The sequence below is a fragment of the Panthera pardus genome, unplaced genomic scaffold, assembly GCF_024362965.1.
Source record: "Panthera pardus isolate Hobbes unplaced genomic scaffold, ASM2436296v1 HiC_scaffold_12, whole genome shotgun sequence".
NCBI lineage: Eukaryota > Metazoa > Chordata > Mammalia > Carnivora > Felidae > Panthera > Panthera pardus.
The window spans coordinates 61,656,711-61,671,892 of NW_026526677.1; the positions used below are offsets into that span (position 1 = coordinate 61,656,711).

General features: G+C 37.5%; 1 protein-coding gene across 6 annotated transcripts in view; it reads right to left on the minus strand.

Annotated features, from left to right (window-relative positions):
- Window positions 1–15,182, minus strand: part of NARS2 (asparaginyl-tRNA synthetase 2, mitochondrial) — a 134,854-nt gene that overhangs the window by 9,570 nt on the left and 110,102 nt on the right. For 4 of the 6 annotated variants that reach the window (XM_019449948.2, XM_019449946.2, XM_019449951.2 and 1 more), the window contains 3 exons: window positions 8,578–8,675; window positions 6,264–6,290; window positions 163–3,026 (listed from right to left, as the gene is read on the minus strand). In XM_019449948.2, coding sequence (XP_019305493.1) covers window positions 2,882–3,026; window positions 6,264–6,290; window positions 8,578–8,675 — 270 coding nt within the window. In that variant the 3' untranslated portion in view covers window positions 163–2,881. Of the gene's footprint in view, window positions 1–162; window positions 3,027–6,263; window positions 6,291–8,577; window positions 8,676–14,847; window positions 14,951–15,182 lie in introns of those variants that run through there. The other 2 variants (XM_019449947.2, XM_019449949.2) reach the window with 2 other exon arrangements.

Sequence of the window (15,182 nt, forward strand, 5' to 3'; positions counted from 1 at the left end):
TTGCTGTTGCTCAATTATCGGTAAAATAAAAGCAATGAGTCAAAGATGTCAATTTTGAGGCTTGTTATGAGTGGCAAGTGTTTGGCTTCAACCAGATACTCACTGTGTGATCAACTGTAGAGGAAAAGAACAAGTAAGTATGAAAGTTGGGAAATACACTGCTGAAACTTATCAAAAAGGCAAGAACAATGTTTATTTGAGGAGGAACTTCTCCCACCCCACGCACACACACAGTGAACACACTGAAGTCTATTGCAGAACTTTCAGTGATCTGACTTCACTGTACATTTTCAGAGACCTGATATGTGCTAAAAATCAAGTGTATAAGTTAGACTCTAAATCGATTGTTATTAGTGACTATCTCCAGCACAGATTCCTGAAAGATTAAGAGATAGAAAAAGAATCCTTAGAGTTGATCTATTTCGAAATGATAGTTCTGCAGGTGAAATAACTGGAGGGCACAAAGATGATCGTACCAGATTAACACTCTCCAGCTAAATCAATGGTGGCTCTGGGATCAGCACCTGGGGTTTCTGTGATTCACTGTTCTTTCTATCACTGTTGTTTTTGATGCCCCACCATCATATTAACATTATAATTCTATCTGGTGCCTCAAAAATCACTGGAGACATGATGCCCGAAAGCCTGGGAAAATATTAGTGCTTCAGGTTGGGGGCCTGTGAGAGTCTCTGATTCTCACTTCACAAAATTAATACAGTATCAAGACTTGAATGTCAAATCAATACTGACTGATGTTGCAAATGTTTTAAAATGGTTTCTGCATTTATCCTCCAGGTCTAAGGTTAAATATCACCTTTTCAGAGATACCTTCTCTAGCAAAGTTATCTATGCTTGCCCTGTTCCTTTTTTTTTTTTTTAATTTTTTTTATGTTTATTTATTTTTGACAGAGAGAGAGACAGAGCATGAGTGGGGGAGGGGCAGAGAGAGAGGGAGACACAGAATCAGAAGCAGGCTCCAGGCTCTGAGCTGTCAGCACAGAGCCCGACGCGGGGCTCGAACTCACAGACCACGAGATCATGACCTGAGCTGAAGTTGGACGCTCAACCAACTGAGCCACCCAGGCGCCCCTATGCTTGCCCTGTTCTTTATAAAATATTATAGCATATGTCATATTTTGAAATACATTTGTTTGCTTATTGATTGTGTATCTTCTCTAATAGACTGTGAATTCCATGAAGGCATGGGTCATTTCTCTTTTGTTCACTATCATTTATTTACCACCTAGCCCCATTCTTGGCATACTGAGTAAACTCAAATAATATCTGTTACACACAAACAAATGAATTTATCTCTCTAGCCCACGATTGAGGCAAGCCTTATGAAAGCTCTAATTATCTCTTTTGTCCTGCCCTAAACTTGGTATCTGAGCCCAGGGGATTAAAGTTCTAGGGAAGCAGATTTTAGCTCCGCAAAAACGAAAAATGAGACAGATTCAGAAATGGAATGAGCTATTTTGTGGGATACTGAACTCTTTGCCAACAAGTGCCTGCCCAGGTATAGGCGCTCTCTGCATCAGGCAGAAGTTTGGTCATGAGAACATCTTAGTGGCTTCTGTGATTTCCAGCTCTAAGGTTTGGCAGTTCCTTTCAGTCATTTGCTTTGGGTTAGGATAAAATAAAGTCCACATACAAACTCATCAGGAAATAACCTCAGATAAGTTATCTAATGAGACTTAGAAAATTGACTATTTAGGCATGCATGCCATTTACCATTATTTGATACATATAAATTCTACTGAGCATATAATTTGGCTGTAAGTCCATAGATATGTAACTCAATGAAGACTACAAGAGTTAAAAAAAATTTGTGTAGTATTTCAGTTTTAAGCATGCGTGTGTGTGCATGCACACACATGCACACACACACACTTTCATGTAATTGTTGTATCAACTCTGAGGAAAATGATGTATGAGCTCATACAGAGTAAACGGCTTGTCCAAATCATACGCGTAAAGTGCTACAGTTGTCAGGTCTCAGATTCCCAAATCAGCAATCCTCTCAAAAACTCTAATAGACAATATTGCCTTTTGAGTCCAAAATTACCCGTCCTCAGGTTTAGCTACATTTGCATGCTCATCTTACACTGGAAATACCTTCTTCCACTTTTCACTGTGGAAAGGTCAAATGGAACTTAAAAATATATCTGTATTTTTCTTTCAGAGGTATCAAAAATCTATTTTATTATTAGAGAAGTTACAAACATCTACTATAAACTACAACAGTCATTAGTTTAAATAATTAATACATCCCATTTGCTATTTTTATACTTAAAGATCAGCAGTTATTAAATGTGACTTTTTGTACCCCGTCTGATGAAAGATTTCAATTCAGAACATTAACTTAGTATTAACTCAAAAAAGACCCCAAAAGGAATATTTTCTTCTGTAATGTTTAGTAAAACGGTGAGAATAAGATGGGCATTTATCATAGATTAATTGGAAAGGGAGAAAAGATCCAACATTTTATTTTTAGCTCCTAGTTGTTTCTCAGAGGTCACAAAGAGCAGTGCTCTAATGATTAAAGACAAAGTAAAACACACGATCTCATCCTGTCTTAAGAGTCTGAAAGGACCTCTGAGACCACAGTTCAGTTTCTTCATTTCTTCTTAATTGACATAATAGATTTTGAGATTCTACCTGCTGCAAGTATCTTTTTGAGAGAGTTCATTTTTCCACGAATTGCTCTCAACTTTCTAAGAAAATCATGATCACTTCTATTTTTCATAGGTCATATCTTAGGGCATGACAATTACATATTGAAAACTTTTGCATTTCTATACTTCAAACATGTATTCTCTTATATGCACATTCACACGCAGTACCTCTGGCACAGGGTGATTTTCTTTAACTGGTCTTCCAGCTATAAAACACACGAATGAGTAAATCTTGGAAAAGGGATAACATCTTTGATATTGTCAATTCCCAAGATGCACTGCAGATAGCGTTCAAATCCCATCCCAAAGCCTCCATGTGGTACAGATCCAAATCGACGGAGGTCCAGATACCTGATTTTGAAAAGACAATCATCACCTATAGATGCTGTATTGTATCAGATGTCATGATAGAATTTTACATTTCAAAAATATTTTGCAGCCATTTGTTACCATCTACATAATTTTTTTAAAATGTTTATTTATTTTGAGACAGAGAGAGAGAGAGAGAGAGAGAGAATGAATCCCAAGCAGGTTCCGTGCTGTCAGAGCAGAGCCCAACATGAGACTTGATCTCACAAACTATGAGATCATGACCTGAGCTGAAATCAAGAGTTTGGTACTCAATCAACTGAGCCACCCAGGCACCATGATCTACATCACAGTAGTAAACAAATCTTTTCCCTCCAAAGACAGGTGAAGAACAAGTTATAATGAGCTGTCCAAGGTAACTCAAATAGCATTCCTGTCATGCATTCATAGGCTTTGGTCACTTGATCCTTTTTAAGTTATTTATGTACTTATATGCAGAAAATTTGCCTCATGAGGCTACAGAAAATGTTCTAATAACTTTATTAATTTTCTTGAAAATATATTCTTCTTCTATTTTTTAGTTTGTTAATGCTTTTTTTTTCCTACTAAAATCATGTTGTTCAATACAGAGAGAAGAGTGAAGAGTTTTGCCTGATAGGTTATAAAATGATACCCTCTGTATTAGATTGTAAGCTCTATTAAGAACAGGAACTGTGCCTTATTCAACCATTTTATCTCTATGTCTGCTCTGGAGAAGATGCTTCCTCCATGAAGATTTGTTGTCTGAAGGCACAAAAATATACTCTTGAACGCTAGAGTGAAATTTCCAGTCCTGTGCTTCAAACCTAGTATAGTATGTCCAAATCCATTTTTCTGGAAGGCTAGATAGCCTGCAAAACCTATCTATACTAATTCTATTCCCATTTAAAATCATGTGGCTAGAAAATGGTACGGCCATGATTCAAACTCAGATTTCAATACACCGGCTTGTCATAAATTTATTTTAGGAAAGGAAGGAGGAGGAAGACTTTATAGGTATTTTTATTATGTCATTTGGTGGGGGATTTCTTTATAGCTTCTTGAATGATTTGTAAAATCACTTCCAGAATAAAACTTAAGTGCCATAGCCGGTAGTCATTTGGATCCTCAAGAATAAAGACGATTACCTAATTTACCCACTATCAGTAATAATGACCACATGTATTGGTATTTTAGGCAATTAAGATTGAATATGGATCTTTCTAAAAGAGGAATTGCAACTGGGTGAGTTACCACCAAGTGAGGGATCAATGAACAGGAGTATCTAGTATAAAACTTCAGACCAGTAAGAACTATCAGGAATAATGGAAACAAGCACAATCTTGAGTAAATGAAATGTTTGGTAGCTGAATTAACTTCAAGTTTCCAAGGCATGGGGGCAGGGCATACTTTGATATACTGAGAAAATGAGATGAAAGGCCTATCAAGCCACCTGCCACAAACACCTGCAGGATCTGGGCTGGCTGCTAAAAGTCCAGCAATAGTTTCAGCTGGCTCTAAATTTCTCATACATCGATGTCAAAACACTGGCATAAATGGCTGGAAACTGAATTCAGCAGATGGATTTAGTCTGTAGCATTTTTCTTGCCCTTGCTTTGATATATAGAAAAATCCACTTCTAAAAAACAAGTTTTCGAAGGAATATGTATTTGTTAGATTGTTGTTAAACTGATTCTACGGCAGCCAGGTTACAGAAGAGATGGCACAAAAATTTGTGGAACTAGTTACAGATGTTATTTGCATATGGCACGGAGAAATAGGAAGTGAGTAAAATCTTTAGACACCTGGGGTGGTTACTCACAATGTAGTGGAACACGAGCAGCGATCGCAGACTTGAAGATTTCTAAAATCCCTTCTACCTTTAAAATACTGTGATTACCAGATAAAAGGAAGCAGAGTAGAATAACAGAGATTTGTATTTAGAGATCTTAAGAGTTTGAAAACTTTAGCTGGGACAAGAATAGTACTGAAATGAGTAAGACCAGAAAGGCCTACACTTATTTAACAAACAATTAAAATTTGTATTTAGCTAGTTTTTGCATACTATGAAGATTATCTTGTAGACAGACAAAAACAGGCAAAACGCATAAGCTTGCTCAATCAGGGGGCTCATCTACCTCATACCGAGACTGAGAACAAAGGAAAGGGGAAAGGAAACTAGCTTTTACTGAGGTTCTATTCTAGGTAGATACTTACCCTATATTATTTTATTTCGTCCTCACAATAATCCTCTTAAGTTGATATTATCATCCCATTTCAGAGCCAAGAAAACCAAGACTCAGAGAGATTAAGTATGTCTAAAGTCACTATTGGTACCGAGAACAAACTGAGGGTTGATGGGGGGTGGGAGGGAGGGGAGGGTGGGTGATGGGTATTGAGGAGGGCACCTTTTGGGATGAGCATTGGGTGTTGTATGGAAACCAATTTGACAATAAACTTCATATATTGAAAAAATAAAAAATAAGAAAGTCACTATTGGTAAATAATAAGGCATTTAAGGGTCATGACCTGCACATCATTTTAGGCTTCTGCCCTTCTGTAATCTAGGTATTTCAAAAGGCAAGTGTACAATTTGACCCTTCCTTCTCCTGAGGACAGCAGAAGAATTAATAATATTGTTGGTATTATTACACCAAGATCCTGAAGGAAAGCTACTATATAAAAATATAAGTACATAATTTGTATGTATTCAAAAGTACTTGAAGAAAGGGTTTGCAGAAAGAAAACCAGAGCAATTCTGGAGAAGTAAATGTATGAATGCAGACAAGTGCTCTTTCCTACGCAGCACAGATTTCTGCAGACTTTAGGGATCACTTAGCTCAAACTCTAATTTCACACACAGAGAAACTGAAGCATAATGGTTAGGAAAAAAGCCCCAGCTCCATGTTTCTAACTGTGTGCTCATGGTTAAGTTAGTTAATATCTCTAGACCTTAGGTCTGGAGGGGTAATAAAAAGGAGATAAGAATAGTAACCAACTCGCAGGGTGTTATGATAATTACATAAGAAAATATACATTAAAATTTTAACACAGTTATCCAGCAGCACCCAATAAGTAATAAATAAACGGCAGCCACTATCATTACTATTTTTCCAGGATTCAAAGGCAATAAATAATCTGAGAACTGAACTATTCATTTTTCTTAACAATGTTTCACAGTGCCTTGGGAATACACGTAAAACTTGTGTAACAATCAGACCAAACAGCTATAATAAGAATGATTAAGGGTCACATTCTTACCATTGGTAGGCTTCCGTTAGTCCTGATCTGTAAGAGGAAAATAACAAAATTCTTTCAGAGAATGGCAAGAAGATAAAGATACTAACCACCAAACATTTATTCTGGGTAGTATGCAAAGTGCTCTTTATAAAGAAGTATACACAAAAACCTGTGCTCTCAAAGAACATGCAATATAGTTGAGAAGCTGAACCTTTAATATGGTAAGAAAGCTAATGTATCCAATAGTCTAAGGTGTTATCAAGTGAGTGGCAGAGACAACAAATGTTACAGGAAGTATAGTCCAGAGCCCAAAAGAAGGGGTCCATGTCAGATGAGCTTACTGTCCTGTGACATAAGAAAAGCACCATAATTATGGGTGCTGGGAGGCACACAGAAGGAACACAAACACACAACTTTCATTCTGTAACATTGAAATAATAATATAGTTTCTGCCTCCAGAATATGGTTGAAAATTGTTTTCTGGCCAATTTGAAAAACGCTAATAAAGTTTTAAGCTCTTAGTACTCATGAAAATTAATTTCAGCCCTTTAAAGCTTGGCTGGCTCGGTTGGTGGAGTGTGCGACTCTTGACATCGGTGTAGTTAAGTCTGAGACTCACGTTGGGTGTACAGATTACTTAAAAATAAAATCTTAAAAAAAATTAATTTCAGCTTTTTAAAAAAATGTTTGGGATCACAGTGCATCTGAAGTGATAAAGACTATGAAAAAACCAGATATACAGAAAACATGAACAGAAGTCACAGATATATCCCTAAGATAGGGAAACACATATAACCATTTCATTAGGAAAGATAAATTTGGATATAATCAGATATTAGGTAAACATGTAATGTTATGAGGAAAGGTTTCCTGAAGGAAGGAAGCAAGCAAAGAAAACAGACCAATTAATCTTTCAACAGATGAGGTTTCTTGCCATGTGTGATTTTTATTGTGCTTAAAAAAAACCCAGAGAATCTTAAAATTCTTTCCATCTAAGGAGTTTGACCTTTACTTCAATTCCACAATTTTCCCAGGACTTTCTAACATTATAGTAGTAAGGAATTAGGGGCCGAACTAACAAAAAAGAAGCCTCCCAGAACATATTTATTCCCTTTCTTCTGGACCCTGACCAAATAGAGCAGTTCAAATGATTGGGATTACAAAACCAAGTTACCTAACAGATTTATAGGTTGGGATCTTGGAAAAAACATCAACTTTTTAAGCATTTCTCCACTAGGAAAAGAAGAACTTACAAATGGCTAATTTTACAGGATATTTTCAAAGTATTATGGCTTTTCCAGGTTACTCTGAAACCCAGTATTATCTGGAGAGTAGGAGAGTGGGATTAAGCCTTCAGCACGGGAAAAACTTTTTTTTTTTTTTTAAAGTCTGGCACAGCAAAAGTGGAAACCATGGAAAACAGAAGTTTATAACCTTGGTTAGTTTAGGAAGTCATTGTGGTTTGTTGGCAAACCACGCATGCATAGGAGTGGTAGTTCAATTAGAAACACAATTCTCTACTTCTCATCTCCAAAACATTTTCTGCATTTTATGGATTAATTTCTAGGTCTCAAACAGCAAGCTAAAATAAGTTATTCAAATAGCTTAATCAAGACCCTTACATAGCAGAAAACCCAAGGAAGGGAAAACTGCTTATTCTAAATGTTAGTTTAGTGGATATTTTTAGTATCTTTCTTTCTCCAGCTTTATCCTTTCTCTGGTTCAGAGTCTGTCTTTATGTCCCTATAGGAGTCTTTGTTTATGTCCCCAATCATAATTTAGAGTAAATAAAAAAGTACACAGAGAAGAGAAAAAATGAAGGACAAGCTTTAAGGTTGGCTTCTATCATTAACTTTTAAAAAAGCAATTTCTGGGGTGCCTGGGTGGCTCAGTGCTTAAGCGTCTGACTCTTGATTTGAGCTCAGGACATGATCAAATAATTCATGGGATGGAGCCCCGTGTCGGGTTGTGCGCTGACAGTGTGGAGCCTGCTTGGGATTGTCTCTCCCTCTCTCTCTCTGCCCCTCTCTCACTCGTGCTCTCTCTCCCAAAATAAATCAATGAACATTAAAAAAAAAATTTTAAAGCGATTTCCATAGGGAGAGATACATACAAATTAGTGGACAAGTAACACTATGGCCTTATTTCACATAACAGTTCCAATCTTTAAGACAGGGAAACTCAGAGAAGTCACATAACAACTTGCTCAAGGCCACAAAGAATCTGAGATCCAGGTCAGTCAGGCGCTGAGGCTCATTCACTCTTCTCTGTTACTTTGCCAAGACTGCCTCATCATCAATTTCTGAACTTTGTTTCTTTTAGGTCTGATCATTACCTGGCCAGTCGCTGCTCTAAGAAATGGTACCGTTCCTCTCTGAGGCTTCCTCCAAAGAGCTCTCCAACTCCAGGAACCAGAAGATCAACAGCAGCAACCTAAAAAGGAAAAAACTATAAACAATCTCACACATTCAGAGGATTCCAACAATTGTCAGCTTCTCAAGCAAGTGGAACTTTTAACATTTTGGCGACTGGCTATTTAACTGCTTACCAGAATATTATTTATGTTATCTGTTGACATGGTTTCAAAATCAAATTTTTAATATAATCTTTAGAATAAATGATACAGAAATTGCAGACAATTACCTCTCCTTTCTTGCACCATGTATACAATGTATTTAAATGTGTTTTCTTCACAAATGTGGTATATTAATTATAAAAAATGTCACAAAAAATGTGGCAAGTATTAAAAATTATGAGATATTAAAAATCACCTATCACCATGCAGAATAAATTGCATTTTTTGTTTTTAGATGTTGTATTCTTTATTTTGAAAATCAGGCTAGGGAAAGTCCCACTTTGCCAGGGAGGGGTAGATCAAGCCCTGTGTAGGGCTCTGTGTTGACAATGCGGAGCCTGCTTGGGATTCTGTCTCTCCCTCTCTCTGCCCTTCCCCTATTCTCTCTCAAAATGAATAAAATAAACTTAAAAAAAAAAAAGAAGTTATCAGTTTTTATTTAACTCCTTTTTTGTTGTTGAATATTTTGGTGTGTGTTGTTTGTTTTCTCTTTAATAATTTGACAATGAAGATTTTTCTTTAATTTGTAGTATTTTGGTAGGACTTGTAAAATATGTTCTGATTATTATTTTTAGTGTTTATTTCTTGAGAGAGAGAGAGAGAGAAAGAGAGTGTGAGCAGAGGAGGGGCAGAGAGAGAGGGAGACACAGAATCTGAAGCAGGCTCCAGGCTCCAAGCTGTCAGCACAGAGCCCCACGTGGGGCTTAAACTCACGAACTGTGAGATCATGACCTGAGCTGAAGTCAGACGCTTAACTGACTGAGCCACCCAGGCGCCCCCGATTATTATTTTTTTAACGTTTGTTTATTTATTTTGAGAGAGATCAAGCAGGGAAGGGAAAGATAGAGAGGCAGGGAGAGACAGAATCCCAAGCAGGCTCTATGCTGTTGGCGCAGAGCCCAGCGTGGGGCTTGATCTCATGAACCATGAGATCGTGACCTGAGCAGAAATCAAGAGGTGGGCGCTTAACTGATGGAGCCATCCAGGGGCCCCAAAAATGTTCCAATGATTAACCAAAGAAGTAAAAACTGAAACAATGAGATAGCATTTTAGAGTTATCAAAATGTGAAGGCAAAAAACCAACATAAACAGCATGGATTAGAAGATACATGAGCCACTACTCTCCCACGACTGACAAAACCTTTCTGGTCAGCAACTTGGGAGAAGATAATCAAAAGCCTTAAACATCCATATGCTGTGACCTGGCAATGGCAGTTCTAGGAACTAGTCCTAACAAAATAATCAGAGATGCAAAAAAAACCAAACAACAAAAAGCAAAAAACGATAAACAGGAAAAAAAGAAAAAAAACAGAAAAGATTACTGCATAGAGTATTTGTTGTGATATTACTTACAATAACAAAATTTTGTTCAAGCATATGTCAATAGGAGATGACAGTTAGATAAATCTTAGACACAGAAAGAAAAATAGATTGGCATCTAAAATAATGAGATGTTAATTATGCTGCCACTGTGATTTCTTCTTTTCTCTGTCTGGTATTTTATTTTCTACAATGAGGATGTATTACACTTTTGTGTTAAGAAAATAACAGAAAACTTTTAATAGGGGAAAATGGTAGCTTCATATTTTAATTTGTATTTCTTTATTTACTAGTAATACTTAATTTTTGAGAATGTTTATTTGCTATCTATATTATTTTGGGATCTGGTAATTCTTTTTTGTGGGGCAGGTAAGCATTATTAACACCAAGAATCTAAAGGCACAAAACTAAAAAAACATGCAACAAATGAAAGATTAGGAACTCATAAAACACATTTTATTTATTTATTTATTTAAAAAAATTTTTTTTAATTTTTTATTTATTTTTGTGAGAGAGAGAGAGAGAGAGAGAGAGAGAGACAGACAGACAGAGTGCAAGCAGGGGAGGGGCAGAGAGAGGAAGACACAGAATCTGAAGCAGGCTCCAGGCTCTGAGCTGTTAGCACAGAGCCCAACGCGGGGCTCAAACCCACAAACCAAGAAATCATGACCTGAGCCGAAGTCAGATACTTAACCAAATGAGCCACCCAGGTGCCCCACATAAAGCATATTTTAATCTTCAATTATTATTATTATTATTTTTAAAGTAAACTCTACACTCAACTGGGGCTTGAACTCACAACCCCAAGGTCAAGAGTCACATGCTCTAACAACTTAGCCAGCCAGGCGCCCCTCACATTGTAATCTTTAAATGCCATATTATAGTATAAACTCTTTTCTTAAATTCTACCTCATTGTATTATTAAGCCATCACCCTGTTCTGATTTCAGAACTTTATTTTTTCTTCTAAGTAGGCTTCACACCCAGCATGGAGCCCATGACTCTGAGATCAAGACCTGAGCTGAGATCAAGAATTGGATGCTTAACTGACTGACCAACCCATGTGCCCCTGATTTCAGAACTTTTGACTGAGATATCCTTTATAAATAATTGAGATTAATAAAGAATGTAATAATTCAAGAATGTGCTCCAAATACTGTATGTCTCATCCTCATTATTATCGTTAAAGGAGAAAAACATCAGGTATAATTTTCTTCACTTGGCTGAATTAGAATGAGAAAGAACAGAAATTCACTAATGGCTTCTACTTTTACTAAATTTCTTACCACTCAATAAGCTGGTGGGAAGACAAACAGATTTTGTCACACTACCACTGCTTATTGACCACATTTTAGTAATTCTTCTGTGAACTTGGGGGGAGTACAATGACCAAGCAGGTAATTCAGAATGTGGATTTGGTGACTCAGACGCGATGACAGGTAATGAAACACAGTTTTGGACAGGTGGACAAGACAGCCTTAGAGTAAATTGTCATGGGCTATATAGTTAATAGAGTTGGACTCCAATCAGAACCCTGCAGTTGCCCTTCCTATTCGCAGAGAAAGGGGAAGTTTCAAGGGAGTTTTTACGGCCACTGAAGGACTGGCATCTTTATTTCTTAGTATCTTGCCTTTGGACATGGCTAAAATATCCTATAAGTTGAGACATGTGTTCAAAAATTTAACTTTATTTTTTAGGTTTATTTATTTGAGAGAAAGAGAAAGAGCAGGGGAGGGGCAGAGAGAGTAAGAGCAGGGGAGGGGCAGTGATAGAGGGCTAGAGAGAGGGAATCTCAAGCAGGCTCTGTGCTGTCAGCATGGAGCCCGACATGAGGCTCGAACCCACAAACCATGAGATCATGACCTGGGCCGAAACTGAGTCGGATGCTTAACCAACTAGGCCATCCAGGTGCCTCCCCCAAATCTGTTAACTTTAGTACATTGTTTTAAATTTAGACTTATAAGCAATCAAGATTAGAAAAGAATAGACAACCAAGTGGTTCTCTGGTCTTTGCTTTAAAATATTTAAAGACTGAAAACCACTACCCTTGAAATATAGCATTCCATCTTTGGGTAGTTCTGACTACTAACAAGGGACAGGTATATCTAAAATCTATCATTTCCAAGGATTTTATTTTTTAAGTTTATTTATTTATTTTGAGAGCATGAGTGTGTGCATGTGTGCACGTGAGTGGGGGAGGGGCAGAGAGGGAAAGAGAGAATCCCAAGCAGGCTCTGTGCTGGCAGCATGGAGTCCAATGTGGGGGCCGATCTCCCGATGAGATCATGACCTGAGCCAAAACCAAAACTCAGAAGCTCAACTAATTGAACCACCCAGGTATCTCTGCAAGGTTTTGAAGTTGAGGCAATTCCAAGCCACAAAGGTAAGCAGTAACTTCTTCTGGTACTTTTGGTATAGGCAAAGCTTTAAAAGCCAGAGCTATAAAGGTCCACTGCCTCAAAAAAAAAAAAAAAAAAAAAAAAAAAAAAGATGCCGGAGAATCAGCTATCATGGAAGAACAAGAAATAATAGTCCAGCTGGAGCTGGTGGCCAATGATGAGGGAAGGAGTTGTTCTGCTTTCTCTATCCATTCATAAGAATCAAACAAGAAACTCATTTCCTGCTTGGTCTTACTGCTAATGCAACTAAAACAAGTAAAAAAAAAAAAAACAAACTTTGTAAATCTTAGCACTTTCTGTGAGTCTCAATTATGTTAATTTTGAACCTCAGTTTTTTTCAATATTATTTTCAGAGGGTATCTGGGTGGCTCAGTCAGTTGAGCGTCCGACTTCAACTCAGGTCATGATATCTCAGTTTGTGAGTTCCAGCACTACGTCGGGTTCTGTGCTGACGACAGCTCGGAGCCTGGAGCCTGCTGCTGATTCTGTGTCTCCCTCTCTCTCTACCCCTCCCCCCACTCATGTTCTGTCTCTCTTTCTCTCAAGAATAAATAAACATTAAAAAATTTAAAAAATATATATTATTTTTAGAGGACCATGAAAGACGCATATTTATCTTTGATTAAAAACCTCCTTTAATATTTGAGTTCACTGGAGAAACCATACTGGTTTTAGACCTTTCTGTTTAATTTTTGCTTATCTAGAATATTTGCAACTGCACAGTAATAGTTGTAGAAGTGGTAGCTTCTGAATCTTTTGAACCACCTTCAAAATCTTATGCCATAGTACAATATCTACATTTCCCCCCCTGGATTTCTTTAAACCTGTCTTCCTAATAAAGAAGGCATCCAACTGGTTAAGCCCAGTTATTTCCACATTAGCTATTATAAAATTAATGTGGTAGTTGCTGTATTAGTCAGGACAGGTTAGATTATGCTAATAACCTAGTAATAAACAATCCCAGAAGTGTACAACAGGGCTTCTCAGTCTCAGCATTAGTGATATTTTTGGCCAGATAATTTTGTTGTGAGGGTCTGTCCTGTGCGTTGTGGTATATTTACAGCATACCTGCCCTCTCTCCACCAGATGCCAGTTGCACTGCCCTAGTTCTGACAACCAGAAATGTTGCCAGACATTGCTAAATGTCTCCTGCATGGGAGTAGGGGGTTGGGGGTAGGGAGACGAAACAGAATAACACCTGACTGAGAACCAATGCTTTACAACAGTGAATTGGTTTTTTAAAACTTATGCTACATGTCCATCCTGGCTTGAAGCTGATTTAAAAAAAAAAAAAAAAAAAAAAAAGTCCTCTTTATGAGGTATTGCTGACTGGGCAGATGGAAAAAAAGCACAGACAACTATGTATGAAAGCATTTGTTGAGGAGTAATGCATGTAGATCACGTTTGCTCACTATTCTTTGGCCAATACAAGTCACATAACTCATGCTGATGGAGCAGGGAAGTACAATCTCGGGAGAAGTGGCAACTACTTATGTACATTAGAAAAGTTTACCTTGTTTCCTCCCCTCTCCCTCACCTTCCACTTCCACTCTCCCAACCAAATCCTCATTGTTAGCTATAATTAAGGTCAGAATAGCAGTTCTCCTATTTTCTTCCACTCTACTCTGGGAGAGGAACGTATCAAGCAAAAGGAAAGAACTTACCAGAATAGGAAAGAACTTAACAAAATAGCCTATTTTAATTGAATAAAAATTTTAGAAGACCTCTGGATCAAGTCCCATATCACTCCTAATTTTGTGACATGAAGGGAATACATACATCATCTATGTCCATTCTTTGGATGGTCTGAAAATTCACACCTCCAGGTGGATGAATTTCACGTTATGTTTTCTTGACAAAGAGTAAAGCTGCTTCTCCTCTTAAGACAGGTGTACCTTTTGAGTAAGGCATTCATTCCTTCACAATGCCTTGTGGATGTTCCAAGACCAGAGGGTACCGTTTCTTTTTTATCAAGGACAGATTCATCTCTTTGTAAAGAAAGGTCCACAAAGGCCTTGTTTTCTCTTCTTCCTCCATATAACCTTCTTCCCTTCTCTTCTTCTATATGCTTAGTTTCCTTTTGACCCTGTCAGATTATTATACTTCCTGCTTTCCTTTTATCATGATATCCTCCCATCTCTCTAAGAGATTCTACACACTTTTTGAGAAGATATAATAGAGCAAAGTATTCCTCAACTATAAACAAAGACATTTACATTTGGTATACACACAGCTGCACTTTCTTCTGATATGATATAAAAAATACTGCATTCCCTAAAGATTACTAACACAACCCCTTCAAATTTCCATACCTTTTAGTTAGGGTTGAGGTTCCCAGAAGGATTCTTCTATCTTGTATCTCCCCCTGGTAACTACTGAGCTAATTACTATAGAAACTAGGGTCTTTCCAGGGATCTAGTGGAGGTAAAGGGAACATACAGATATAATATAAATCATGACATAAAGGTGCACAAATTGTAAAACATGGAGGGAATCACACAAATTCCTTAAGAACTAATGAGAAAAACTTGGCTGTGTGTTTGCCAAGTGAAGAGTGGTAGGGGGTTAGAGTGCAAACAGGCTGGAAACAAGCAAGTTGCCTAGAACATTAGCTGGTGATTACAATTTGCCCTTATGGGCTGGCATG